Genomic DNA, 27111 nt, shown 5'->3' with positions numbered 1-27111 from the left:
GATGCTGAAATTCTTTTAATCTTTTTTTAAATTTTAATTTTTTAGACCCAGAGTTTACACAGTAAATAAAGTGGGAATCGGCCGCCACAAAGGCCACCTCCTGGACAGGCGCTGGGGCTTCTACATCCGTTTCCGCAGCTTGCCTTTCTTGACATTTCCGCGACCGAAGGCCATTTGGCGCATCTGTCGCACCCGTTGCCGGCTACGAGATTTCAAGCGCTTCATCCCACCGCCCTGCAGGAAGCGTTGCTTGGATGCCTTTTTCCTCTGCTTGAAGATCTGTTCTTTGGTTTTCAGCTCGGAGCGGACTCTTCCTCGCTGGGAGGAGGAGGAAGCCGGATGGGGCCCTTTGGAAGGGAACGGGGAAAAAAAAATGTCGGCATGGAGTTCGAATGAGAAGCTGCTGATCCAGTTCTACAGAGGAAGGATGGAGTCTGTCATCTGCGCCTCTAGAACTGACTGGTTTGGTTCCGCAACCCAACAAGACAGACAGAGACTTCAGAGGATCATTAGAACTGCAGAAAAAACAATGGCTACCAACCTGCCTTCCACTGAGGACCTGTATACTGCACGAGTCAAAAAGAGGGCTGTGAAAATATTTACAGACCCCTCGCATCCTGGACATAAACTGTTTCAATTCCTACCCTCAAAACGACGCTACAGAGCACTGCACACCAGAACAACTAGACACAAGAACTGTTTTTTCCAGAACGCCATCACTCTGCTAAACAAATAATTCCCTCAACACTGTCAAACTAGTTACTAAGTCTGCATTACTATTAATCTTCTCAACGCTCCTATCACCCATCTCCCTCCACTTATGACTCTATGACTGTAACCTTGTGGCTTGTATCCTTACGATTTATATTGATTGTCTCCTAGTATGACTTGATTGCTTATTGGTACCTTATGACTATCATTAAGTGTTGTACCTTATGATTCTTGATGAACGTATTCTATTCTATTCTATTCTATTCTATTCTATTCTATTCTATTCCATTCTATTCATTCTATTCCATCCCACCCTCCTTCCTTCTTTCCTTCTTTGTATTCCTATTCCATTCATTCTATTCTATTCCATTCCATTATACTTCTCTTCTCTTCTTGTTCTGTTCTGTTCTATTCCTATTCCATTCTCTTTCCTTCTTTCCTTGTTCTATTCTATTCCATTCCATTCCACTTCCTTCCTTCCTTCCATTCATTCTATTCTATTCCATTCCATTATACTTCTCTTCTCTTCTTGTTCTATTCTATTCTATTCCTATTCCATTCTCCTTCCTTCTTTTCTTGTTCTATTCTATTCCATTCCATTCCATTCCATTCTTCCTTCCTTCCATTCATTCTATTCTAATCCTATCCTATCCTATTATTCTATTCTATTCTATCCTATCCTATTCTATTGCTATTGCTATTGCTATTCTATTCCTATTCCATTCTCCTTCCTTCTTTTCTTGTTCTATTCTATTCCATTCCATTCTTCCTTCCTTCCATTCCTTCTATTTTATTCTTATCCTATCCTATCCTATTATTCTATTCTATTCTATTCTATTCTATTCTATTCTATTCTATTCTATTCTATTCTATTCTATTCTATTCTATTCTATTCTATCCTATCCTATCCTATTCCATTCTGTATTTCTATTCTATTCTATTCTATTCTATTCTATTCTATTCTATTCTATTCTATTCTATTCTATTCTATTCTATTCTATTCTATTCTATTCCATTCCATTCCATTCCATTCCATTCCATTCCATTCTTGACAGGTAGCCTGGTGCAGAATGATAGAACCACATTAGTTACTTGGCTCCTGTCCTTTTGTGGCAAATTAAGAAGAGACTGAACAGAATGGCGATTATTCCTTGTGCTCAAGAGTGTGGCTGTTTCAACCACCCCATAATTACATGACCGCAATGTGGGGCAGCTGGAAACTGGCTTGTACTTAAATCAGTTGCAGCCCTCTGTGATCACATCACGTCTATGGAGATTCTCAGCCACCTGGGCTGTTGTTGTCCCAAAGGCGCTTTTTCAAGCGGCAACTGGGTTTCGTTTTTGCTTGAAGACGTTTCGCCTCCCACCCAAGGAGCTTCTTCAGTTCCCAAAAGACAAACCGGACTTCCTTTGTTTTTACACTTGAAGGCGTTTTCCCTTCTCATCCAAGAAGCTTCTTCCGTTCTGAAGAAGGAAGCGGAGAGAAACGAAGAAGCTCCTTGGATGAGAAGCGAAATGTCTTCCAAGACAAATAAAGCAAGTCCAAATTGCCTTTTGAAAAAACAACAACACACTTTTGGGATGTTTGGATAATTATTGCAAATACCAGGGTGAGTGGGAGGAAGGTGAGAGTTTGATGTTTCTTTTTTTCTCAAAACTCACCTCTGCCTTTCTGCCTCCTCCTGTTCCTCTGATCGCCACCAACCTCCGTGTCGGAATCCTGCTCGTCAATCTTATTTCTCTTTTTCCATTTGTCGTAGCTGGCGCTGAATAGGAAATGCAACTTATCCAAGTCTTCCTGAGTAGCCCAAGTACGGACAGTATGGCACTCACCAGTCTCGTTCTTTTGTTTCCTATCCCACCCACCTGGGTTAACATGGATGCGGGGACAAAGAATGATGGTGGACTCTTAGGACCCATTTGATGAGAGAGAAAAAAAGAAAGAAGGATGGAAGGAAGGAAGGAAGGAAAAGAAAGAAAGAAAGAAAGAAAGAAAAGAAAGAAAGAAAGAGAAAGGAAGCAAGGAAGAAAGAAAGAAAGAGAAAGGAAGCAAGGAAGGAAGCAAGGAAGGAAAGAAGGAAGGAAGGAAGGAAGAAAAAAAGAAAGAAAGAAAGAAGAGAAAGGAAGGAAAGAAGGAAGAGAAAGGAAGGAAGGAAGGAAGGAAGAAAGAGAGAGAGAGAGAGAAAGGAAGGAAGGAAGGAAGAAAGAAAGAGAAAGGAAGGAAGGAAGGAAGGAAGGAAGAAAAGAAAGAAAGAAAGAGTCAGCATACCCCCAAATCCAGGGGTCTCTGACCTTGGCCACTTTAAGACTTGGGGACTTCAACTCCCAAAGTTCCTCAGCCAGCATGAGGAGGAATTGGCTGGTTGGGGAATTCTGGTGGGTGGATGGATGGATGGATAGATGGAAGGAGAGAGAGGAAGAGAAGACAGCATGAGGAGGAATTGGCTAGCTGTGGAATTCTGGGAGTTGAAGTCCACCAGTCTTAAAGAGGCCAAGTCTGGAGATCCCTCTTCTAGAACAGCGGTCACTAACTGGTGGTCCGTGGACCATTGGTGGTCTGCGAGAAAATTATGGTGGTCTGCAGAAAGATTATTTGCATTTTTTTATCTTGCACTAAATCAGGGGTCCTCAGACTAAGGCCCCTGGGCCGGATACGTGCAATGAACGCTTGTGTTGCTGCAGAGAGTCTCCCCCTTTGGGGTCTTTTTGTTTTGAGTCGGAGGGGGGCAGAAATTCTGACTTGGGGTCTGCTTCAGCCTCCTAGTGCGGGGCTTTGGGCGAAGGCTGGAGGGAAGCGCCACTGGTGGCAAAGAGCCGAAGGGCCTCGTTCCAGTGGGACTGCATCATGGCCTGGAACTGGCTGACCATCTCAGCCTGCTGAGCCTCCAGGCACTGGTACCTGGCCTTGCACTCTGCTTGGAAAGCCTATGCTCCTAGTCCTCAATGAGATGCTTCTGCTGAGCCTCCTTCTCGGTCAGATCCAATTTATATAAAGGGACACGATGGTTCAGTGGCTAAGAGGCTGAGCTTGTCGATGGAAAGGTCGGCAGTTCAGCGGTTCGAATCCCTAGTGCTGTGTAACGGGGTGAGCTCCCGTGACTTGTCCCAGCTTCTGCCAACTTAGCAGTTCGAAAGCACATAAAAAATGCAAGTAGAAAAATAGGGACCACCTTTGGTGGGAAGGTCACAGCGTTCCATGGGCCTTTGGCATTGAGTCATGCCGGCCACATGACCACAGAGGCGTCTTCAGACAGCACTGGCTCTTCGGCTTTGAAACGGACATGAACACTGACCCCTAGAGTCGGGAACGGCTAGCACGTATATGCGAAGGGAACCTTTACCTTTACATACATACATATCTACCTACCTACCTACCTCAATAGATATTTATCTCCTCCATGATTTGGTGCATATATATATAAAATAAATCATGGAGGAGTCTTAGCTAGACCGTCTGGGATGAAAATTGAAGGATACAGGTTAGTTTTGTAGGAACTGCTGATGTAGGCGCCACTTTCCGTACGGATCTTCTTCTTATCCTCCTGACCCGTTTGCCCGACAAACCGTTTCCGTTTCCGATCCCTGCAAAACAACAACACCAGGTCATCCTTTTCACTTACAACAGTCCACCTCTGAGCCACAAGTTCCCCTCCCTTGATCAGCTGAGCCAACTGCCTAATATGCAGGCAGCCCAAGTTCGAATCCGTGTAAGGGTATGGCTAGCTGATGAGAACTAAAAAGCTTGAAATAGATCTATACTAGTCTCCCTTTATTTCTTCATCAGTGGGATTCGAACCTGGGCTTGCTTGCGTATTAGGCAGATGTATTAACCTCTAAACCACAGGTTCTCCTCGCTTTGTCAGCTGCACCAGGGGAAAGATTAAGTGGGGTGGTTTTTTTCCCCTTATTGAAGCAACCTACTTTACCCAAGCAGCATGCTCCCTCCCATATTTGAGTAGACCAGGTTGCTTCGATAGGAAAAAAAACCACCCATATATCTCTATCTAGCTATCTATCTAGCTATCTGCTCTCTCTTTATCTATCTATCTATCTATCTATCTATCTATCTATCTATCTATCTATCTATCTATCTATCTATCCTCTTTTTCTTTCTATCTATATCTATCATCTATCTATCTATCTACTCTCTCTTTTTCTATCTATCTCTCTTTTCATATCTATCTATCTATCTATCTATCTATCTATCTATCTATCTATCTATCATCTCTTTTTCTACCTACCTACCTACCTATCTATCTACTCTCTTTTCCTATCTATCTATCTATCTATCTATCTATCTATCTATCTATCTATCTATCTATCTATTCTTTCCCTATTCATCTATCCATCTATCTCTTTTTCTATCTATCTACTCTCTCTTTTCCTATCTATCTATCTATCTATCTATCTATCTATCTATCTATCTATCTATCTATCTATCTCTATCTATCTATCTATCTATCTATCTATCTATCTATCTATCTATCTATCTATCATCTCTCTTTTTCTTTCCCTATCCATCTATCTACCTACCTACCTACCTACCTATCTATCATCTATAAAATAAGATGGCCTAATTAAAGGAAGGTGGGAACCGAGGGGTCTTTGATTCACGAGGAACCAGAAGAATATTCTTACCTCTCTTGTCTTTGAAGAAAGAAAAGAGGCGAAATAGGCCAAAAAAAAAAAAATTTGCTCCGCAATTGGGTGACTCACCATTTCAAAAGCTTTTTGTTCTTGTTTAAATTCCGGTCTTCGTCGCCCATTAAGTCCAGGACGGCCGCGGAGGCCTGCTGTTCAAATGCGGTGCCTTCCCCTCCAACACAGAGCCTGCGAAATTGAGGGGGTGAAGGGAAATGGGTTTTATCAGTTCCCCCTTTTGTGGTTTCGGAGATCCTGCATAAGACTTGTGGACTTCAACTCCCAGAATTCCCTAGCTTGCATGCTTTAAGACCTGTGGACTTCAACCCCCAGAATTCCCCAGCCAGCTTCTTTAAGATCTGTGGACTTCAACTCCCAAATCCCCCAACCAGCATGCTTTAAGATCTCTGGACCTACCCCCGCTCCGAAGCAAAGTCCTTGGGTTGGTAAGGGACATAAAACTCCTCCTCCTCCTTTGCTGTTGGCGTCTTCTTCTTCTTCATTGCTCTACTTTCTGATGGAAGACGCTTTCGTTTCTTTCCCACCACGCTGGAGAAGACATCCTGGTGCGGGAATTCAGGAGAATGATATAAGGTCTCCTGCTTGAGCAGGGAGTTAGCCTAGAAGCTGGGGGTTCGGCAAAACCTCTAGCTAAGATTCTGTGCCGTTCAGAGAACCCCCAAATCCCACTCCTGGCTGTCCCGCCCATCCCGCCCATCCTCTCCCAGGAGTCCCCACACAGCCCGTTTTGGATGCAGGTAAGTACAGAGGGACGTGGTGGCTCAGTGGCTAAGACGCCGAGCTTGTCGATTGAAAGGTCGGCAGTTCAGCGGTTCTAATCCCTAGTGCTGCCACGTAACGGGGTGAGCTCCCGTGACTTGTCCCAGCTTCTGCCAACCTAGCAGTTTGAAAGCACGTAAAAAAAAAAATGCCAGTAGAAAAATCAGGACCACCTTTGGTGGGAAGGTCACAGCGTTCCGTGCGCCTTTGGCGTTGAGTCATGCCGGCCACATGACCACGGAGATGTCTTCGGACAGCGCTGGCTCTTTGGCTTTGAAACAGAGATAAGCGCCGCCCCCTAGAGTCGGGAACGACTAGCACCTACACGCGAGGGGAACCTTTACCTTTACCTAAGTACAGGGCGCGCCTGGAGGCTTGGGGAGGGCGAAAAACGGGCCTACCAGAAGTTCGGGAAGGCCGGAAATGGGCCCGTTGTCGCCCTCCCGGAGGCTCAAGGAAAGCCTTCGGAGCCCTGCAGGAGGCTGACTAGGCCACGCCCACCATGGCCACGCCCACCCAGCAACTGGGCCTTTTTTGAAGCCCATTCCCAACTTCTAAAGGTCCCTTCCAAGACTGTTATTCTACCATTCCGTTAAGCCATTGGCTGGCTATGACCCTCTGAGCAGCATCTCCACGACTAAAAGGAGCCGTCCCGCTCGAGGTGCGCGAGAGGTTTTCTCTTCCCTTGCTCTCACCTGGATGTGGTCTTCTCCGTCTTCCGTCAGTTCCTCTCGGAAAGCCGCCGCTTGAGCTTTCACAGCAGCCAAGGAGAGCCTCTCCTCCTGCTTCCGTTGGTGCCGGTCGATGGACTGCCGGTCGCGGATACGTTTGGCCCGCATGACGTCACTGGCCAGGGTTTTGTTGGTGGCGTTGATTTCAAAGATGGTCTAAGGAGAAAGGACCAGAGATGGGGAACGTTTCTCTGAAAATCACGCTAGGTGTTGTGGCCCGCTGGTGGCCAGCGGAGTCGGACAGTGAGGAGGTTGGGGAGGAACATGGGCCAGTCCTGGGGGGCTGAGGAAAGCTCGGACGAGGGCTCTGCGTCGGAGGCAGAGAGGGAGCTAAACAGCAGCGAGGCAGAGGAACAGCTGGAGCCCGTTCCCAGTATGCTCATGCGCAGAGCTTCCAGAAGACAAGAGCAACTCAGAAAGCAGGGTCGACTAGGGAGTAAAGCCACACCTTGGAGGTGATTGGCCCCTTCCATAGGAAACAAACAAACAAACAAAAAAAGCGAACAGGGAAGGGGCTTTTGCAGGGGAAAAAAATTGTTCGTTCGGTTGTTTCAAGAGTGGAAAGCTCTGTTCGGGACTCTGAGAGACTCTGCGTTTGGAAACAAGTTTAGGTTCCAGTTCTAGTTCCACCTTAGGTATGAAAGCTGGCTGGGTGACTTTGGGCCAATCACCAGGAGATGGTGAGTTCTAGTTCCACCTTAGGTATGAAAGCCGGCTGGGTGACTTTGGGCCAATCACCAGGAGAGGGTGAGTTCTAGTTCTACCTTAGCCAGGAAAACCAATTGGATGACTTTGGGCCAATCACCAGGAGACGGTGAGTTCTAGTTCCACCTTAGGTATAAAAGCCGGCTGGGTGACTTTGGGCCAATCACCAGGAGAGGGTGAGTTCTAGTTCTACCTTAGCCAGGAAAACCAATTGGATGACTTTGGGCCAATCACCAGGAGACGGTGAGTTCTAGTTCCACCTTAGATATAAAAGCCGGCTGGGTGACTTTGGACCAATCACCAGGAGAGGGTGAGTTCTAGTTCCACCTTAGCCAGGAAAACCAATTGGATGACTTTGGGCCAATCACCAGGGGACAGTGAGTTCTAGTTCCACCTTAGTCAGGAAAACCAATTGGATGACTTTGGGCCAATCACCAGGAGAGGGTGAGTTCTAGTTCCACCTTAAGCACAAAAGCCAAGCCGGGAAACCTTGGGCTAGTCACCTCTCTCAGCCCAACCCACCTCACAGGGTTATTGTTGGGGGAGGGGGGTAAACAAGAAGGAAGAAGCATTGATTTATTAATCCACCTTGGCTTATTGACAGAAATAATAAAGGTGCGATATAACTGAATGAATGAATAACTGAATGAATGAATGTTCAAAACTATAAACTGCTCCAGGCTTGAAAAATTATGGAGCATGAACAGACCAACTCTACGTGTCTTCAAAAGGATCATAAAAGCAGGATTGAAATCTGGAGCCCACTTACCGCTTTAGAACGGTACGTTTTGATGCTATCCACAAATTTCAGCTGCGCCATCTCATCCTCCTCAAAACGCAAACCTTAAAACAGGGTGAAAATGAAAGGAGGGTCAAGTGTGGTGGTCTAAGAAACCCAAGATGGCATTCCCACATTAAATTTACTCCCGATTGGAGGAATCCATTGCTCACACATGCATGGACCATAAAGTCTCTCTAACCAAAGAGATTAGATTTACACAATTCCGAAAGTCCACCTCTAAGTGAGCCAAGGATCAAACAGGCTTTCATCCAGTCCTTGAAACAGAATTCCTCAAATTTGGCAATTTTAAGGTGGGTCGACTTCAAATCCCAGAATTCCCCAGTCAGCATGCTTTAGGATGGGTGAACTTCAATTCCCAGAATTCCCCAGCCAGCATGTTTTAAGATGGGTGGACTTCAATTCCCAGAATTCCCCAGCCAGCATGTTTTAAGATGGGTGAACTTCAATTCCCAGAATTCCCCAGCCAGCATGCTTTAAGATGGGTGAACTTCAATTCCCAGAATTCCCCAGCCGGCATGCTTTAAGACGGGTGGACTTCAAATCCCAGAATTCCCCAACCAGCATGTTTTAAGGTGTCAACTTCAATTCCCAGAATTCCTCAGCCAGCATGCTTTAAGATGGGTGAACTTCAACTCCCAGAATTCCCCAGCCAGCATGTTTTAAGATGGGTGAACTTCAATTCCCAGAATTCCCCAGCCAGCATGCTTTAAGATGGGTGAACTTCAATTCCCAGAATTCCCCAGCCGGCATGCTTTAAGACGGGTGGACTTCAAATCCCAGAATTCCCCAACCAGCATGTTTTAAGGTGTCAACTTCAATTCCCAGAATTCCTCAGCCAGCATGCTTTAAGATGGGTGAACTTCAACTCCCAGAATTCCCCAGCCAGAATTCTGAGAGTTGAAGTCTGCCCATCTTAACGTACCCAAAGTTGAGACGCACTTCCTTGGAGTACCTCACAACATCCAGAAATACTTACTGAAAAGGGGATGGATCCCTACAAGACTGAACTCCATTTCTTTGACCCTCTTGATGGATTCGGGGGACGAACTTGGCCGGGATTTTTGGTACTGCTTCAGGGCGTTGTCAGAGACACGACGGAGGCTCTGCAGGTCAAGGGAACGCTCGTGGTCAGTCTGTAGCAAGCTCTCCTCGTCATCTAGGATGATTTGGGGAACGCGGCCAAAAACGCCATCTGAATCTGGGAGGGGGAGAACTTCCGTTATTCCCCAGAAAATTCAGTTAAGTCAGAATTGAACTGCTGGCAGTGGGCAGAATTAGCCCGCAAGATTGCATTCTAACCACCGCGCCACCACAGCTCATGGTCATGTCGCTTTTTTTCCAACGCCGTTGTTATTTTGAAGGGTCACTAAATCAGGGGCCCTCAAACTGCAGCCCGGGCGGGGGGCAGATATGGCCCACCGAAGCCATTAATCTGGCCCGTGTGGGACCATGAGGTTGCCCCGCCCACTGACCCCCCACCCGCAGGTATGTGTAGAAGCCTCAGGAGGCCAAAAACGTTTTGGCACGTTTTTGAGCAGCAGTGGTACTGGAGTGGTATCCTACTGGAGAGGGAGGAAGGGGAGAGACACACACGGGGGGGGGGGGGGGGGGGGGAGAGGGAGACACACACACACACACACACATAGAAGTCTCTCACCCCTCCCCCAAGGCAGCCACATCCCTTCACTAACCTGCTTTCAACAAACAAATTTGCTTGTTAGGCTCCTGTTTAATTTATGTGTATTGTTTAATGGACTGCTACATTGGCCATGCCCACCAGTCACATGATGACCTAGCCACGCCCACCCAGATAGTCCCACCCACCCCACCCGCCAACAGTCTGAGGGACCATGAATTGGTCCCCCTGTTTAAAAAGTTTTGAGGGCCCCTGCACTATTTATTTATTTTATTTATTTTATTAGATTTTTATACCGCCCTTCTCCCGAAGGACTCAGGGCGGTGTACAGCCAAATAAAACCCACAATATACACATTAAAACAAGATTAAAACCAAACATATTACAAAGGCGGCCAGAATTTAAAACAATTTAAAACCCTAAAATATAAAATAACCCCAATTAAAAATTTAATAAAACTTTTAAGCCAGTCCCACTTGAATAAATAGGTGCGTTTTCAGCTCACGGCGAAAAGTCCGAAGATCAGGCACTTGACGTAAACCAGGGGGAAGTTCGTTCCAAAGCGTAGGAGCTCCAACAGAGAAGGCCCTGCCCCTGGGGGCCGCCAGCCGACATTGCTAAACGAACAATGGTTACGTTGAGGACTAGCCGTACTCACCCGTAGGCTTCTGATGAGGATTGGCGAAGACCAGGGGCCGGCCGAGAAACAGATGCAGGTCAAAGACGTAAGGGACCTCATCTGGAGCCACGAGGGAGTAGGCTATTCCAGTCCTCCCCGCACGGGCCACTCTGCCTATATAGAAGACGAAAAGTCCAAATGGGTCGAGCATTGAAAGTCCTTGAAATTGGAGTCTTCTATCTTCTCGGAATGTGATTCTTTGCTTGCAAACATTTCACTACCGCACTCGGTAACATCATCAATACTAAGGAGTGTGGGGCTTGCTCCCGAAAGCGACTTGCCCTCGGTGGAGGCGCGCTCCTTGAATGATAAATTACATTTTACGCACCACCGAAAGAGGCGATTAAAAAACAACAACAACGTAAGAGGGAAACCAACTAACACCTCGAGAAGCAGGGATTAACCCCAGACAAACAATCCAGCAGGGGGAAAAAAATTATTCTAATTAAGAAAAATACCGAGAAGAAAACCACAGTCACAGCAACGCTGGCAGGGCAAAACGCTCTGTATAAACAGGGAGCATATTCCATACACATCAGCACTGGTGATGTTCCCTAGATGGGTAATGAAACGTCTTCAAGCGAACCACCAAGCTCATTGATCACCCACAGTGGTCGTTCTCCTCCTCCTCTCCACAAACCCCGAACCCCTCTAATCCTGATGATGTTACTTAGCTTGGTAATGAAATGTCTCCAAGCAAACTAGCAAGCTAACAGAGCACCCACTGTCCTCCTCCTCCTCCTCTTCACAAACCCCAAACCTCTCTAATCCTGATGATGTTACTTAGTTTGGTAATGAAACGTCTCCAAGCAAACTAGCAAGCTCAAGAGAGCACCAAGGAACCAGTTGAGGGATTTTTAATTCCCCGCTTACAGCAATAAGCAGAATCATTAAAACAAAAAAACAAAAAAACGGCTCCCGACTTTAAGAAACTCACCGACGCGATGCAGAAAAAGTTTAGGCTTGGCTGGGAAGCTGTAGTTAATCACATTATCCAGCAGGGGGATGTCGATCCCGCGAGCGGCGAGGTCGGTGACAATCAAGACCGAGCATTTGCCGTGAGCAAACTTGCCGATGTTGATTTTGCGAGCCGTCTGGTCCAGAGAGCTGTAGATGTTGGTGCAGTTCACCCCTTGCATGGTCAGCAGCTGCCAAGACACGCATCCGTCATGCCAGGGGAAAGTCAGCAAGCGTTCTGGCCTAGGCGTCCCCAGCAGCACACTGGAACCGACAATACTTGGCAAGAATGCAGGAACAGATCTTCACCCAAAGGAACGAATTGTCTCCTGCAAACTCCACTCCCCTTTCGCTCCTCTTTATTCCCTATGGGAGGGGCCATTCACCGTCCACCCGTGGCTTTACTCCTGAGTCGACCCTTGTTCCTTAGCTGTTCCCTTCTCCTGGCAGCTCTGCGCAAGCTGGGAACAGGATCCAGCTGTTCTTCTGCCACACTGATGTCCGACTCCGAAGGCAGCTGACAACTGTCAGACGGCCCTGGCTCCCTCTCTGCCTCCGACGCAGAGCCATCGTCAGAGCCTTCCCCAGACTCCAGGATTGGCCCACGTTCTTCCCCAAACTCCTCACTGTCTGAATCTGCTGCCAAGCAGCAGCCACAACAAGCCACAACAGCAAGTGGCGGAAATAGACGAGGACTACAAACCCTCTCCTTTCCTCAGGCAATTGCGGGGGGGGGAGGGCGGGGGGCTCTGCACGTACCTCCTTCAGGTATTCTGTGTGATGTTTGGTGGCCACAAACACAATGGTCTGGTCTTGTGGCTTGACCACCGTCCTCAGCAGATATAACAGAAGGGCAGGCTTGTCATCGGCCCGCACGTGAAAAAACGAAAGCTAGCGAAAGGAGATTAAGACACAGGATCATAAGTCTGGAAGGGACTTTGGTAGTCTTCTAGTCCAGGGGTCCCCAACTTTTCAGACCTCAGAGACCACTAAATTCATCATTTTAAATCCAGCGGACCACTAATACGATCCGCCTAATGACCGGCTGGGTGGGCGTGGCTAGGTGGTTATGTGGCTCGGTGGGAGTGGCCAACTTGATGTCACTCATCAAGTGACATCAACGGGTGCCTCATTGTCCTCTACTTGCCCGTCCCCTCCCAGGTATTCCTCTCCTGCCCAACTGGACTTATTAGGGCCCCAACAAGAAGCAGTTGTTGGAGCTAAGCAGCCACCATGAGAATGAGTTGGCAAAACAGCTCAGTTCAAATTGGATCTGGCCGAGAGGGAGACTCAGCAGAAGCACCTCACTGAGGACTAGGAGCATAGCACTAGAGATTCGAATCACTGAACTGCCGACCTTTCTGATCGACAAGCTCAGCGTCTTAGCCGCTGAGCCACCGTGTCCCTTAGTGTGGCCTTACTAATGCAATATGGAGCCATACTATCCCTTCTCGCGATCTTGATGCTATCTTGATGCAGCTATTTAACAACAACTGCTCTCTTTTAATTTCCCTTCCTTCCTGGAGGAGTTGTCTCAGAGCAACTAGGAACCGGGGCGTTCGCCACGTTTTTTGAACTAAAAATAAAATAAAATAAAATCCGAGAAACCCAAGTCTCCCACTGAATTAACCGCCACCCTACCCCAAGTGGGCCATTGTTAAGGAGCTGTTGAGCGTTCCTACCTTGAGTTGCTCGCTCAGCTTGGATTCCACATCCAGTCGGATTAATACCGGCTCTGTGAGACCTGAAAAAAGAGGAACGGATTGTCAATCACAGATGTGAGCAGGCTGTACAACAGAACGGTTTAAAGAAAAGGGTGGGGGAGCAAAGAAGACCCCTCGCATCCTGGACATAAACTGTTTCAACTCCTACCCTCAAAACGACGCTATACAGCACTGCGCACCAGAACAACTAGACATAAGAACAGTTTTTCCCCAAAGGCCATCACTCTGCTAAACAAATAATTCCATCAACACTGTCAAACTATTTACTGAATCTGCACTACTATTAATCTTCTCATTGTTCCTATCACCAATCTCTTTCCACTTATGACTGCATGACTATAACTTTGTTGCTTGTAACCTTACGATTTATATTGTTTCCTAGTATGATTTGATTACTTATTTGTACCTTATGACTATCATTAAGTGCTGTACCTTATGATTCTTGACAAATGCATCTTGTCTTTTTATATACACTGAGAGCATATTGCAAAGACAAATTCCTTGTGTGTCCAATCACACTTGGCCAATAATTATTTATATCTATCTATCTATCTATCTATCTATCTATCTATCTATCTATCTATCTATCTATCTATCTATCTCCATCCATCCATCCCTATCTTTCCTCAATTTCCTCTTCTTCTTCCTTCCTCTCTTCTATCTATTTATCTCTATCCATCCCTATCATTCTTCCTCTTCTTCTTCTCCTTCTTTCCTCTTCTCATCTCTCTCTCCAATTATCCCTTTCTTCCTCTTCCTCTCCTCCTCCTTTCACCTATCTATCTATCTATCTATCTATCTCCATCCATCCATCCCTATCTTTCTTCAATTTCCTCTTCTTCTTCCTTCCTCTCTTCTATCTATCTATCTCTATCCATCCATCCCTATCATTCTTCCTCTTCTTCTTCGCCTTCTTTCCTCTTCTCATCTCTCTCTCTCTCCAATTATCCCTCTTTCTTCCTCTTCCTCTCCTTCTCCTTTCATCTATCTATCTTTCATCTATCTATCTATCTATCTATCTATCTATCTATCTATCTATCTATCTATCTATCTATCTATCTATGTCAGAAAAACCCCAACATATCCCTCTACGTAACGTCCAGCTCTCCAACCACCCCACGGGAAACAAACACAGTCCTGGACCATTTTCTCACCAGCCTGTGCGAACTCCACAAGAAGTTTTGGTAAAGTGGCTGAGAAGAGCAACGTCTGGCGACCGTCGGGCAGCCTGGAGACGATCTCCCTCAGCTGTTCTGAAAAGCCCATCTCAAACAACCTGGGCAGGGCGAGAAGAAGAGGACCTTAGAACGGATTCTGCCGAAGATCCAGACAGCCTCAGATTCCCTCACCGCTGATGAAGATCCAACCGGAGAAAGTCTTTTGGGGGAATACCTTGTCACATCTTCAAATGGTCTTTGAGTGAGGACTGTATACAAGCAAAAGATGAGGTTGGGTTTTGGGAGCGGGGGAGTTATTGGATCAGTGTCTTACCCCCTCAAGATGGAGGAACCCAAGAGTCCCCTAACAGAGGTATGGGAAGAAAGACTACGCAGCGCCCGCTTTGTGGGCATCACCCCAGTTCAGCTCTGCCACCATGCACAAGCGCCTCCTATTGGCCAGCTGGTCGTCGGGTCTCTGCTGTGCATGTGTGGGGGTGGGGCATATGCCCATGCGGAGGGGGGATGGGGCAAATGTATGGGGGGGGGGGGTTGTGGTCCGCCAGCAGCCTGCGGAGCTGGCAACGGAGTCAGACAGCGATGAGGCTGAGGAAGAACATGGGCCACTCCTGGAGGCTGGGGAAGGCCCGGATGAGGGCTCTGCGTCAGAGGCAGAGATGGGGCCAAGGCCATCTGGGAGTGATGTGCGGACTCCGGAGCCTCCAGAGGCTGACAGTAGTGAGGCAGAGGAACTGGAGGAGCCTGTTCCTAATGCACGCATGAGAAGAGCTGCCAGAAGGCAAGAGCAGCTCAAGCAAAGAGGATGACTTGGGAGTAGGGCCAAGAGATGATTGGCCCTTCCCATAAGGCTTAAAAGACCAGCAATGGCTCTTGGGCTCTTTGCTGGAAAACAACACTGATAGCCTTGCTCCTTGTCTTGCTGCATTTATTTCTTGTCGGCGTCTTCTGCTTTGGAACTTTTGCCAAGAAAAGCCTTTGGCAGTTTGCCTAACTAGACCAAGGTTGGTGATAAGACTGAAGAATTGTACTGGGAAGAATTTGCTTTGATTTAGTTTGGACAACGCCGAGAACGAGTTTAATTCTCAGCTGTTCTAATAAAGTCTGTTTGTTTTTGAACTGATTGCGTCTAATACTACCTACTTGGGCCTGGGTCACAACTGGGTCTGTCCGCAGAAGGTTAGCCATCACTGGACCAGGGGGAGTGGCTCACCTGTCTGCTTCATCGAAAACCACGTACTCCACACTGTGCAACTTCAGTTTCATCTCGACAGCAACGTGCATCAACCGGCCAGGGGTTGCAATGATGCTGCACACAGAAAGCACAAGGCACAGATTCAAGGGCCCATTCTTCCTCCCGTGTGGTTGAGGCAAAAGCGGGCTGCTTAGGAGAGCCCCTATCTCATTCGTTTACTGAAATGATTCCACTTAAGTCAGTGGAACTGTTTGCCACCAGAAAATTGGACCAGAAAGTCCCATCATTGGAGGTTTTTAATAATAATAATAATAATAATAATAATAATAATAATAATAATGATGATGATGATGATGATGATGATGATGATGATGATGATGATGATGTTTTAATTTGTATACCACCCTTCTCCCGAAGGACTCAGGGCGGTGAACAGGCAGATAAAATACAAACATACACAATAATTAAAACAACCCTTAAAAAACTGATTTAAGCTTGCCCGAAAATTTAAAATAACAATACACCCCATAAAATTACCAAAATTTAAAAACCCATCAAATTCAATTAAAATTTAAAGGTAAAATCAAGCTAGTCCAGCCATACGAAATAAATAGGTTTTAAGTTCGCAGCGAAAGGTCCTTAGGTCAGGTAGTTGTCGAAGTCCAAGGGGAAGTTCGTTCCACAGGGTCGGAGTCCCCACAGAGAAGGCCCTCCCCCTGGGGGCCGCCAGTCGACACTGTTTGGCTGACGGCACCCTGAGGAGTCCCTCTCTGTGGGAACGCACTGGACACTGGGAGATAGAGGCCGGCAGTAGACGGTCCCATAAGTAGCCCGGTCCTAAGCCATGGAGCGCTTTAAAGGTGGTAACCAATACCTTGAAGCGCACCCGGAAAACAACAGGTAGCCAGTGCAGTCTGCGCAGGATAGGTGTTACGTGGGAGCTCCGAACCGCTCCCTCAATAACCCGCGCAGCCGCATTCTGGACTAGCTGAAGTCTCCGGGTGCTCTTCAAGGGGAGCCCCATGTCTCCCCGTGGGAGCCTCTTCTCTTTAAGAAGAGATTGGACAGCCATTGGACTGGAATGGTACAGGGCAGGGGTCGGCAACCTTAAACACTTATAAAGAGCCATTTGGACCCGTTTCCCACAGAAAAGAAAACACCAGGAGTCACAAAACCCTTCCTGTGCCTGACTATTTCCTGAACGGCCACAAAACTAGTAGATGTGTTGTGTCTGAGCCCCCCGAGCCGGGCCCCCTGCCACAAAGTGACTTGGAAAGTGAGGGGGAAGGGCCGTCAGGACTTACCTTGGGAGCACCGGCTTCCCTGGCTCAGCTCCAAAAGCCAGAAGCAGGCCAGGTGGAGGAGATAACGAGGCCTCCGTCCCCTGACTCTTCCCCCCCCCCCGGCCATGCCTCCAAACCTGGCTGATGGCAATCAGGCCTGGCTAGACCCTAGGTTTCGTAGGCAGGAGAGGCGGGAACAACAGAAGCAAGGTTGGGGCAGGCCTAGGAAGTGCTGAGTCATGGAGCCACACCCCACAGGATATAAAGGCAGCGAGAGCTGCTGTGTCTCTTCGTAGCAGGCAAATTAACTGCTGAACTAAGAGCTGAAGTACTGTTTGACTTATCGGCGTAGAGGGAGATAACAGAGCCACTTGGCAGACGCTCGCTCTTTTGCTGCCAGGGCTGATAGTGCCAGCTAATTAAGCCATCGCTCGGACGGAGGCGAGGGAAGACAGAACAATATGTAGTTGAATTAAACTTTCTGTTTTCTTCTGAAACTTTTTTCTTTTCTTGGGATTTATCCATGGTTGGCCTACCGGCGGGACCTAAAAGCTCAGTAAATCGTGTGCCGGCGGCTGTCGCGCATTGGCGGTTGCGACGCATATTTTAAGCGACAGGCAGCTGCCGCAGAGGGATGAAAAAGCCGCATGCAGCTCCAGAGCTGCGGGTTGCCGACTCCTGGTATAGGGTCTACTGCCTGAGCAGGAAGTCGGACTAAAATGGCTCCAAGCTCCGTTCCAAACCTAGGGTGATACGTTTTTAAGTGTGCATTGCTCCATCGCTGGAGATTTGGAAGAAAAGACTGGACAGTCATTTTGACCAGGATGGGATAAGGTCTCCTGCCTGAGCAGGGATTTGGATTAGAAGACTTCCAAGGTCCTTTTTAGCCCTGTGAATATATTTTGCTAAGTGTGGGGGCTCCCTCACTGGAAAGCATCGTCTCTATTATCAGAGACATCAAGTTTTGAGCCACCGTTGCTTAAATTCAGGCTTGCATCAGATACCTGACTGGAAAAAAACAGACTTACATGTCAGGGTTCTCGTGCAAAGCGGCAAATTGGTCTTCCATCCTAGAAGGGAGAAGGAAGAAAAAGTACGAACAATTCAGAGGCTACTTAAGCCGTCCCTTTCTTCTTCTTTTGCCCTCCATCGTTCCCAGCATTCGGCTCTTCTCCAGGGAGTCCTTCCTTCTCATTAGGTGGCCAAAGTAATTTGAGTTTCCTCTTCAGGATCTGGCCTTCTAAAGAGCAGTCAGGGTTGATCTCCTCTAGGACTGACTGGTTGGACCGCCTTGCAGTCCAAGGGACTCGCAGGAATCTTCTCCAGCACCAGAGTTCAAAGGCCTCCATTCTTTGGTGCTCAGCCTTCCTTATGGTCCAACCTTCACAGCCATCCATTGCAACTGGGAAAACCATCGCCTTGACTATACGCACTTTTGTTGGCAGGGTGATGTCTCTGCTTTTTAGTACGCTGTCTAGATTTGCCATAGCTTGCCTCCCCAGGAGCAAGCCTCTTTTAATTTTTTGGCTGCAGTTCCCATCTGCAGTGTCTTGGAGCCCAGGAAAATAAAATCTGTCTCTACTTCCATTTCTTCCCCATCTTATTTGCCAGGAATTGAGAGGGCATTTTCTTAATGTTGAGTTTCAAGCCAACTTTTGCACCATATGGTATGTATATATGCAGGTTTTGGTATGTTCGGGTCTTTTCCCGTGTAAGATTGGAAGTATTTAGGCAATGTTTCGATGAGATCTCACTCATCTTCAGGCTTTGGCTTTGTTCTTATGTGAGCAAAGTGTGGCTGGGGGTGTGTCCTGTGTTGGTGGGGGCTTGGTCTGTGCTGTGCTCTGATTGGCTCTGATTGGCTGTGCTGTGCTCTGATTGGCTGGACACACCCCCAGCCAATCAGAGCACAGAAAAACCCCCATCCAATCAGAGCACAGCCAAGCTCCCACCCAATCAGTTCAAACCCCCACTAGCAGTTAAAAGGAAGAAACAGCTGCGATCACACATTGCTCCCAGAAGCACGAAGCTGAAGCCTGAAGATGACGAATGAGACTTCGTCGAAACGTCGCCAAGACACTTCCAATTTTACACGGGAGAAAACCCGAACAACCAAAGACCTATATACAAACACCCGTGAAAACCTCAGAAAACAAATATATATATATATATATATATATATATATATATATATATATATAAATGTAGGTTTTTGGTTATTTGGGTTTTCTCCCACGTAAAATTGGAAGTGTCTTGGCGACGTTTCGACGGTCTCATTCGTCATCTTCAGGCTTCAGCTTCGTGCTTCTGGGAGCAAATACACAAACACACACACACACACACATATATATATGTACACACACACACACACACACACACTCCTATTTTTAGAATAGTTTGTAATATATAAATATATCACAAACTATTCTAAAAATACGAGTGCCAGGTATATTTGTAAAGAAAGAAACAGACATTCTGTGAACTCCGGAATTAAAATACTTTATTTAACTTTATTAAACTTAATTTACTTTATTAAAAAAAATTATTCTATTAAGCTTTCGTCAGCCATGTGCTGACAGTGGTAGTTTATTACTCTGACGATGTCAGCAGATGGCTGACGAAAGCTTAGCAGAATAAATTTTTAATTATTCTAGTTCTGGAGTTCGCAGAATGTTGGCTTCTTATCTTATCATCTCTGGCGGTGCTAAACTGTATCTTCTCTACTCAATCTTGCCAATGGTCAAATATAATAAAGATCATAAAAAAAATATAGTCCAACTTCTGAGTACAGAGGAGCAAGCCTATTATAAATTATTATGCATTTTAAGCTCTGACAATTAAGAACAAATCGGTAGAGGTGTGATTGTGATGACGCTACATATTTTCATATTTGGTGGACTTGCAAGAAAATTAAGGCCTTTTGGATAAGAATTTGGTGGATTATTCAAAATGTACTGAAGAAGAAGATAAAGTTCCTGCCACAATTTTTCCTTTTGGGAATTATAACGGATTGTACAGGGATTGAGACTAAACTGATTCTGAATTTAATAACAGCAGCAAGACTGTTGATTGGACAATACTGGAAGAAAGAAGAGGTACCTACAATAGAAGAATGGATACTGAAAGTTACTAATTTGGCTGAGATGGCTAAAATCTCAGCTTTTTTAAAAGACAATACACAGGAAAGATATTTAATTGAATGGAAAAAATGGATTATCTACAAAACAGATATCAGATTAAGAAATATCAGATTGCCTTTGAATAATTAGGAAGTTATTTTATGTAATGGGGAGGGGGTTGGGAGATGAAAAGCTTTGGATGTGGTTAATTGGATTGGAAGGGAAAATTTTATTCTATGTTTGGTTTATGTATAACAATACCTTGTGATTGACCGGGAAGCCGGGGAGGGGAAGGGAGGGGAAGGGGTTTTCTGGGAGGGAGGGGGGAAAAAGGGGGGAAAAATGTTTTTGTTTTTTAAAAAACTTTTTCAATAAAAAAATAAATAAGAACAAATCGGTAAAGCACTACGAAGCGGTATAGGTGTCTAAGTGCTATTGCTATTAAGCATAAACACACATCATCTGTGCGCATAAGCATGCAACTGACCTGTCACCTCCAAGAATCAGAGCGGTTTTTAAACCGGTAAACCGACCCAGCTGCAGGAAAAAAAGGAAAGAGAATTAAATGCCAACTTAGTTCCAATAAAAGGAGAATCTTTGTAGCTCAGGGTTGAAACGAGGGCTTAAGGGGCTCTCTTTGCCGACGTTTCATTACCCAGCTAGGTAACATCATCAGTACTACAAGGGAATGAGGTTTGCGGAGAGAAGAAGAAAAGGGAAGGAAGTGGAGGATTGTTGGATCCTCGGTGGTTATTTTCTTGCAGACGTTTCAATACCCAATTAGGTAACATCATCAATGCTAGAAGGGAATGAGGTTTGCAGAGAAGAAGAAGAAAAGGGAAGGAGGTGGAAGGAGGAGGATTATTGGTGGATCATCGGTGGTTATTTTTTTGCATTACTCAACTAGGTAACATCATCAGTGCTAGAAGGGAGTGGCGTTTGTGAGGAGGAAGAAGAGGAGGGAGGGAGGGGACTGTAGTCCTTAGTGCTCTCTGAGCTTGGTGGTTATTTTCTTGCAGAAGTTTCATGACCCAACTAGGCAGCCTCATCAGTGCCAGACCTAACCAGGTTGCCGTCCAGCCATTTTCAAGGGCTCCGTGGTTGAGAGTCGCTGCTTTTAGTTCCTCGATTCCCACTCCTCCCTCTGATTTTTTTTGAAAGTACCTCTTTGGTGAATTTGAGAGTCTGCAAAGCCAGTTCTCGGGTTGGCGACAGGACGAGAGCTCGCGCTCCTGTCTTGGCGCAGCGGGCTTTCAGTTTCTCCAGCATGGGAATCAGAAAACAAGCCGTTTTTCCACTTCCGGTCCTCGCCATGGCTACCACATCCTTGCCGTCCAAGATCAACGGAATGGTCTGCGGAAGAAGGCAACTTCGAGTGAGGAAAACCCCAGCGGCAACGGCCCATTTTTAAACCACAGGTAGTCAAGGGAGAAATAACAGAACAACAGGGTTGGAAGGGACCTTGGAGGTCATCTAGTCCACCCCCACCCACCCCATGCTCATGCCCCATTCTGGACAAATGGCTGCTCAGTCTCTTCTTAAAAGCGTCCAGTGATGAAGCACCCCACAATTCCAGGGGAAAAGCTGTTTCGCTGATTAATTTTTCTCACTGTCAGGAAATTCCTCCTTAGTTCTAGGTTGGTTCTTTCTTTAGTGTTCTTCCACACATTGAGGACCTGTATGCTGCACGAGTCAAGAAGAGGGCTGTGAAAATATTTACAGACCCCTCGCATCCTGGACATAAACTGTTTCAACTCCTACCTTCAAAACGGCACACCAGAACAACTAGACACAAGGAGAGTTTTTTCCCCCCGAACGCCATCACTCTGCTAAACAAATAATTCCCTCAGTACTGTCAAACTATTGACTAAGTTTGAGTATTAATCTTCTCAACGCTATCACCCATCTCCCCTCCACTTATGACTATATGTTGTTGTGTGTATCCTTAAGATTTATATTGATTTGTTTTCTAGTATGATTTGATTGCTTATTTGTACCCTATGACTATCATTAAGTGTTGTACCTTATGATTCTTGACGAATGTACCTTTTCTTTTTATGTACAATGACAGCATATGCACCAAGACAAATTCCTTGTGTGTCCAATCACACTTGACCAATAAAAAATTCTATTCTATTCTATTCTATTCTATTCTTCTATTTCATTTCATTTCTATCCTATCTTATCCTATCCTATCCTATCCTATTTCTATTCTAGTCTACTCTCTGTTGTTCTATTGTATTCTATTTTAATTCTAATTCTTATTCCTGTTCTATTCATTTTCTATATTCTATTCTATTCTATTCATTTTCTATTCTATTCTGTTCTATTCATTTTCTATATTCTATTCTAATCTATTCCATTCCATTCATTTTCTATATTCTATTCTATTCTATTCTATTCTATTCATTTTCACTATTCTATTTTCTATTCTATTCTGTTCTATTCATCTTCTATATTCTATTCTATTCCATATTTTCTATTCTATTCTATTCTATTCTATTCTATTCTATTCTATTCTATTCTATTCATTTTCTCTATTCTATTCTCTATTCGATTCTATTCTGTTCTATTCATCTTCTATAGTCTATTCTATTCCATATATTCTATTCTATTCTATTCTATTCTATTCTATTCTATTCTGTTCTGTTCTATTCTATTCTATTCCTGTGTTCTCACCTTCCTCTGGATGGGTGTGGGTATTTTGTAGCCTTTTTTCATAATTCCTTTGAACACCGGATAGCTGAGACCTAGGAAAGTGACAAAAACAAGCTTAAAGAAATTGTCCCTCTTCCCCCCCCCCCCCAAGCTCAAAGGATTTTCTGGGTCTTCCTAGCACACAAGCAGTTGCAAAGATAAACATTCCCCTGAAAGACTGTTTGAGAAGCCTTTCGGACTGGGAAGGACAATAATTCACAGCCGTTTGAATTAAAGAGGTTTGCCGGGACTAAGTTTGTGCTGTATACTTTCCTAGGTCAGAACACTATCTAATTTGCTGACTCTTTATTTGCAGTAAATGTGTATATCAGTGACTGCACGACCTCTGTAGTTGCCATAAGTTAAATAATAAATAAAAAGCTATAGCTCCCCTTAAAACATCCAACTGAGAACTCTTCCACTTACCCATGGATTGAAAACCTCCCGATTTCTTCTTTTTCTTGTTCTGGGCACGAACCATTTCCTGGGTATCGGGCTCAATATCGGAAGCACCATCAGGCTTCGATAAAGCAGTTTCTGGCAGCTCATAGTCCTTTAAACACAAATAAGGAAAAAAATGGAAATTTTCAGATCTGGGCGGCTGGGACGGCCTCTGGTAGGAACGCTCACAGTTCTTGACAGCTTCTCTCATAGCAACATACTAGGGGTGAGCTGTTGTGGTCTGCTAGCAGCCTGCGGAGCTGGCAACAGAATCAGACAGCGATAAGGCTGAGGAAGAAGAAGATGGGCCAGTCCTGGAGGCTGGGGAAGGCCCGGATGAGGGCTTTGCGTCAGAGGCAGAGGTGGAGCCAGGGCCATCGGGGAGTGAGGTGCAGACTCCAGAACCTCCAGAGGCAGACAGCAGACAGGCAGAAGAACAGGAGGAGCCTGTTCCTTGTGGACGCATGCGAAGAGCTGCCAGAAGGCAAGAGCAGCTAAAGCAAAAAGGACGACTCGGAAGTAAGGCCAGGAGATGATTGCCCCCTCCCATAAGGCTTAAAAGAGCAGCAAGGAGCCGTTGGGTTCTTTGTAGAAAAGCAACCTTGATTCCATTGCTTCTTGTCAGCGTCTCTTGAACTATGTGGAGGTTTTGGCAAGAAGGTTTTGGTTTTTAATTGGGATTTTATTATCATTTTTTAATAGTTTTAATGTGAGCCAAAATTTAATTAAGATTTTTATAGTGTTTTTAATTTTTATTATGAATATTGTTTTATATTTGGCTGTAAACCGCCCTGAGTCCTTCGGGAGAAGGGCGGTATAGAAATTTAATAAAATAAATAAATAAAAATAAAAATCTTTGGCAGGTTGCCAAAGACAACAAACGTTGGTGATAAGGCCGAAGGATTGTTTATGAAGAATTTGTTTTGGACTAAGCTGAGAATGAATTAATTCTCAGCTGTTGTAATAAAATAAGTTTGTTCAGGACTGAATTGTGTTTGTAATCACTACTTGGGCCTCGGTCACTAGAAGCCGCAGTGGATGGAAACTAATTTAAGGAGAGAAGCAACCTGGAATTAAGGAGAAAGTTCCTAACAATTAACCAATGGAACATCTTGCCTTCAGACATTATGGGCTCTCCATCACTGGAGGTTTTTAAGAAGAGACCGGACAGTCACTTGTCTGAGAGGGTATAGGTCCTATACTATAGGATCTCTTGCTTGAGCAGAGGGCTGGATTAGAAGACCCTCAAGGTCTCTTCCAACTCTGTTATTATTAAATAATAAATGAAAGGAGATAACTTATCAACCTAGAACTAAGAAGACATTTTTGGACAATGAGAATAGTTAACCAGTGGAACAGCTTGCCACCAGAAGTTGTGGGTGCTCCATCAAGGGAGGCTTTTAAGAAGAGATTGGACAGCCACCTGTCTGGAATGATATAGGGTCTCCTGCATGAGCAGGGGATTGGACTAGACGATGGGTGGGGATGATGGGAAACTTGGACTGCAATTCCCATGTCGTGGCTTGGATGATGGGAACCTGGACTGCAATTCCCATGCCGTGGCTGGGGATGATGGGAACTTGGACTGCAATTCCCATGCAGTGGCTGGGGATGATGGGAACTTGGACTGCAATTCCCATGTCGTGGCTTGGATGATGGGAACCTGGACTGCAATTCCCATGCCGTGGCTGGGGATGATGGGAGCTTGGACTGCAATTCCCATGCCGTGGCTGGGGATGATGGGAACCTAGACTTTAATTCCCATGCCGTGGGTGGGGATGATGGGAACCTGGACTGCAATGCCCATGCCATGGCTGGAGATGATGGGAACCTAGACTTTAATTCCCAAACCGTGGCTGGGGATGATGGGAACCTGGACTGCAGTTCCCATGCCATGGCTGGGGATGATGGGAGCGTGGACTGCAATTCCCAAGCCGTGGCTGGGGATGGTGGGAACTTGGACTGCAGTTCCCATGCCGTGGCTGGGGATGATGGGGATGATGGGAGCGTGGACTGCAATTCCCATGCCGTGGCTAGGGATGATGGGAACCTGGACTGCAGTTCCCATGCCATGGCTGGGGATGATGGGAGCGTGGACTGCAGTTCTCATGCCATGGCTGGGGATCATGGGAGCGTGGACTGCAATTCCCATGCCGTGGCTGGGGATGGTGGGAACTTGGACTGCAGTTCCCATGCCGTGGCTGGGGATGATGGGGATGATGGGAGCGTGGACTGCAATTCCCATGCCATGGCTGGGGATGATGGGAACCTGGACTGCAGTTCCCATGCCGTGGCTGGGGATGATGGGGATGATGGGAGCGTGGACTGCAATTCCCATGCCATGGCTGGGGATGATGGGAACCTGGACTGCAGTTCCCATGCCATGGCTGGGGATCATGGGAGCGTGGACTGCAGTTCTCATGCCATGGCTGGGGATGATGGGAACGCTAGTCCAGCTCATCTTCCCATACCTGATCCTCGTCGGGCTCCCGGCTTTTGCACCACCGCTGCTTTTTCCTCCTCCGACCGGAGCCGAAAGCCGGAGCCATAGCGGCTGCTTCCTAGTAGGCGAAGCCACGTGCGCTAAACAGGAAGTATCACGGGGCGGAGTTTGGAGGAGAGCCTGCCTCTGATTGGTGCGCTGGTGGGCGGGCCGCGTTACGAAGTCCCGCCTGCGCGCTTGCGTACTCCGGGGATGGCTAGCCTCGCGGTCAATCCGGAGACGGAAGGGGGGAAAAAATGCTCCGGTAGAGAAACGAAAGCGAAAACTTGGAAGAGTCGTCGCTTCTTCCGATTTAGGTAGGCACTTTCGGGTTCGCTTAGCACCTTGGCTGAATTTGAACGGCCTTTCTTCGGCTGAACTTTTTTGGTTCTTGGCTTGGAAATTGCAGGGTTCAAGTTTTGGTATAAAATAATATATGCATATGTATTTGTATATATATAGGTGGATAGGAAAGAAGGAAAAGAAAAGAGAAGAGAAGAGGTAGGAAGAGAGAAAAGAAAAGAAAAGAAAAGAAAGAGACAAGAAAAGAAAAGAGAATTATAGATACATACATCATCATCGTCATTTAGCCAGTGTCTGCCCACTGCAGGATGAAAGCCTCTTCCACATATATTTCAATGTATGGATGTATATATAAATTTCTGCATATATATGTCCATGTTTACAATATTTGTGCAACAATAATTATTAAGCAGTGCATATATTTGCACACTAAACAGTACATATGGGTATGGTGCATGTAATTAAGGGAATACAGGTTTGGAAAAGGGAGTTTGTGTGTGCATATATTTCTCTCTGTGCATATAGATATATAATGATATACGATATGTAGAGAATGATAGAAATAGATAGGATAGATAGACAAAGATAGATAGATAGATAGATAGATAGATAGATAGATGGATGGATGGATGGATGGATGGATGGATGGATGGATGGATGGATGGTAGGTAGGTAGGTAGGTAGGTAGGTAGGCAGGCAGCCAGATAGATGGATGATAGGCAGAGATAGATAGATAGATGATAGATGATAGATAGATAGATAGATAGATAGATAGATAGATAGATAGATAGATAGATAGATAGATAGATATAGGTGATAGATGGTAGACAGACAGACATATAGATAGAGTAAATGTATGGATAGATTAGAGTGGATGGATGAATAGAATAGAATAGAATAGAATAGAATAGAATAGAATAGAATAGAATAGAATTCTTTATTGGCCAAATGTGATTGGACACACAAGGAATTTGTCTTTGGGGCATATGCTCTCAGTGTACATAAAAGAAAAGATACCTCCATCAAGGTACAACACTTACAACACTTAAT

General features: G+C 45.8%; 1 protein-coding gene across 1 annotated transcript; it reads right to left on the bottom strand.

Moving 5' to 3' along the window:
- Positions 1–25894, bottom strand: DDX54 (DEAD-box helicase 54). The gene is made up of 20 exons (XM_058158609.1): positions 25748–25894; positions 23262–23388; positions 22818–22888; positions 21303–21491; positions 20626–20675; positions 18048–18089; positions 15755–15850; positions 14521–14642; positions 13325–13386; positions 12402–12533; positions 11623–11833; positions 10665–10799; positions 9347–9568; positions 8338–8411; positions 6828–7019; positions 5770–5915; positions 5428–5541; positions 4189–4293; positions 2374–2471; positions 1–347 (listed from the first exon to the last, which is right to left on the bottom strand). The coding sequence occupies exons 1-20, from the start codon at positions 25823–25825 to the stop codon at positions 121–123; spliced, it is 2493 nt and encodes an 830-aa protein (XP_058014592.1). The 5' UTR covers positions 25826–25894; the 3' UTR covers positions 1–120.
- Positions 25895–27111: the final 1217 nt, after the last annotated feature.

Source organism: Ahaetulla prasina, chromosome 15 (assembly GCF_028640845.1).
Source record: "Ahaetulla prasina isolate Xishuangbanna chromosome 15, ASM2864084v1, whole genome shotgun sequence".
In the NCBI taxonomy this organism is placed as follows: domain Eukaryota; kingdom Metazoa; phylum Chordata; class Lepidosauria; order Squamata; family Colubridae; genus Ahaetulla; species Ahaetulla prasina.
Note: the sequence above shows the minus strand (reverse complement) of the source record. Positions and strands in the feature narration are given on the sequence as shown.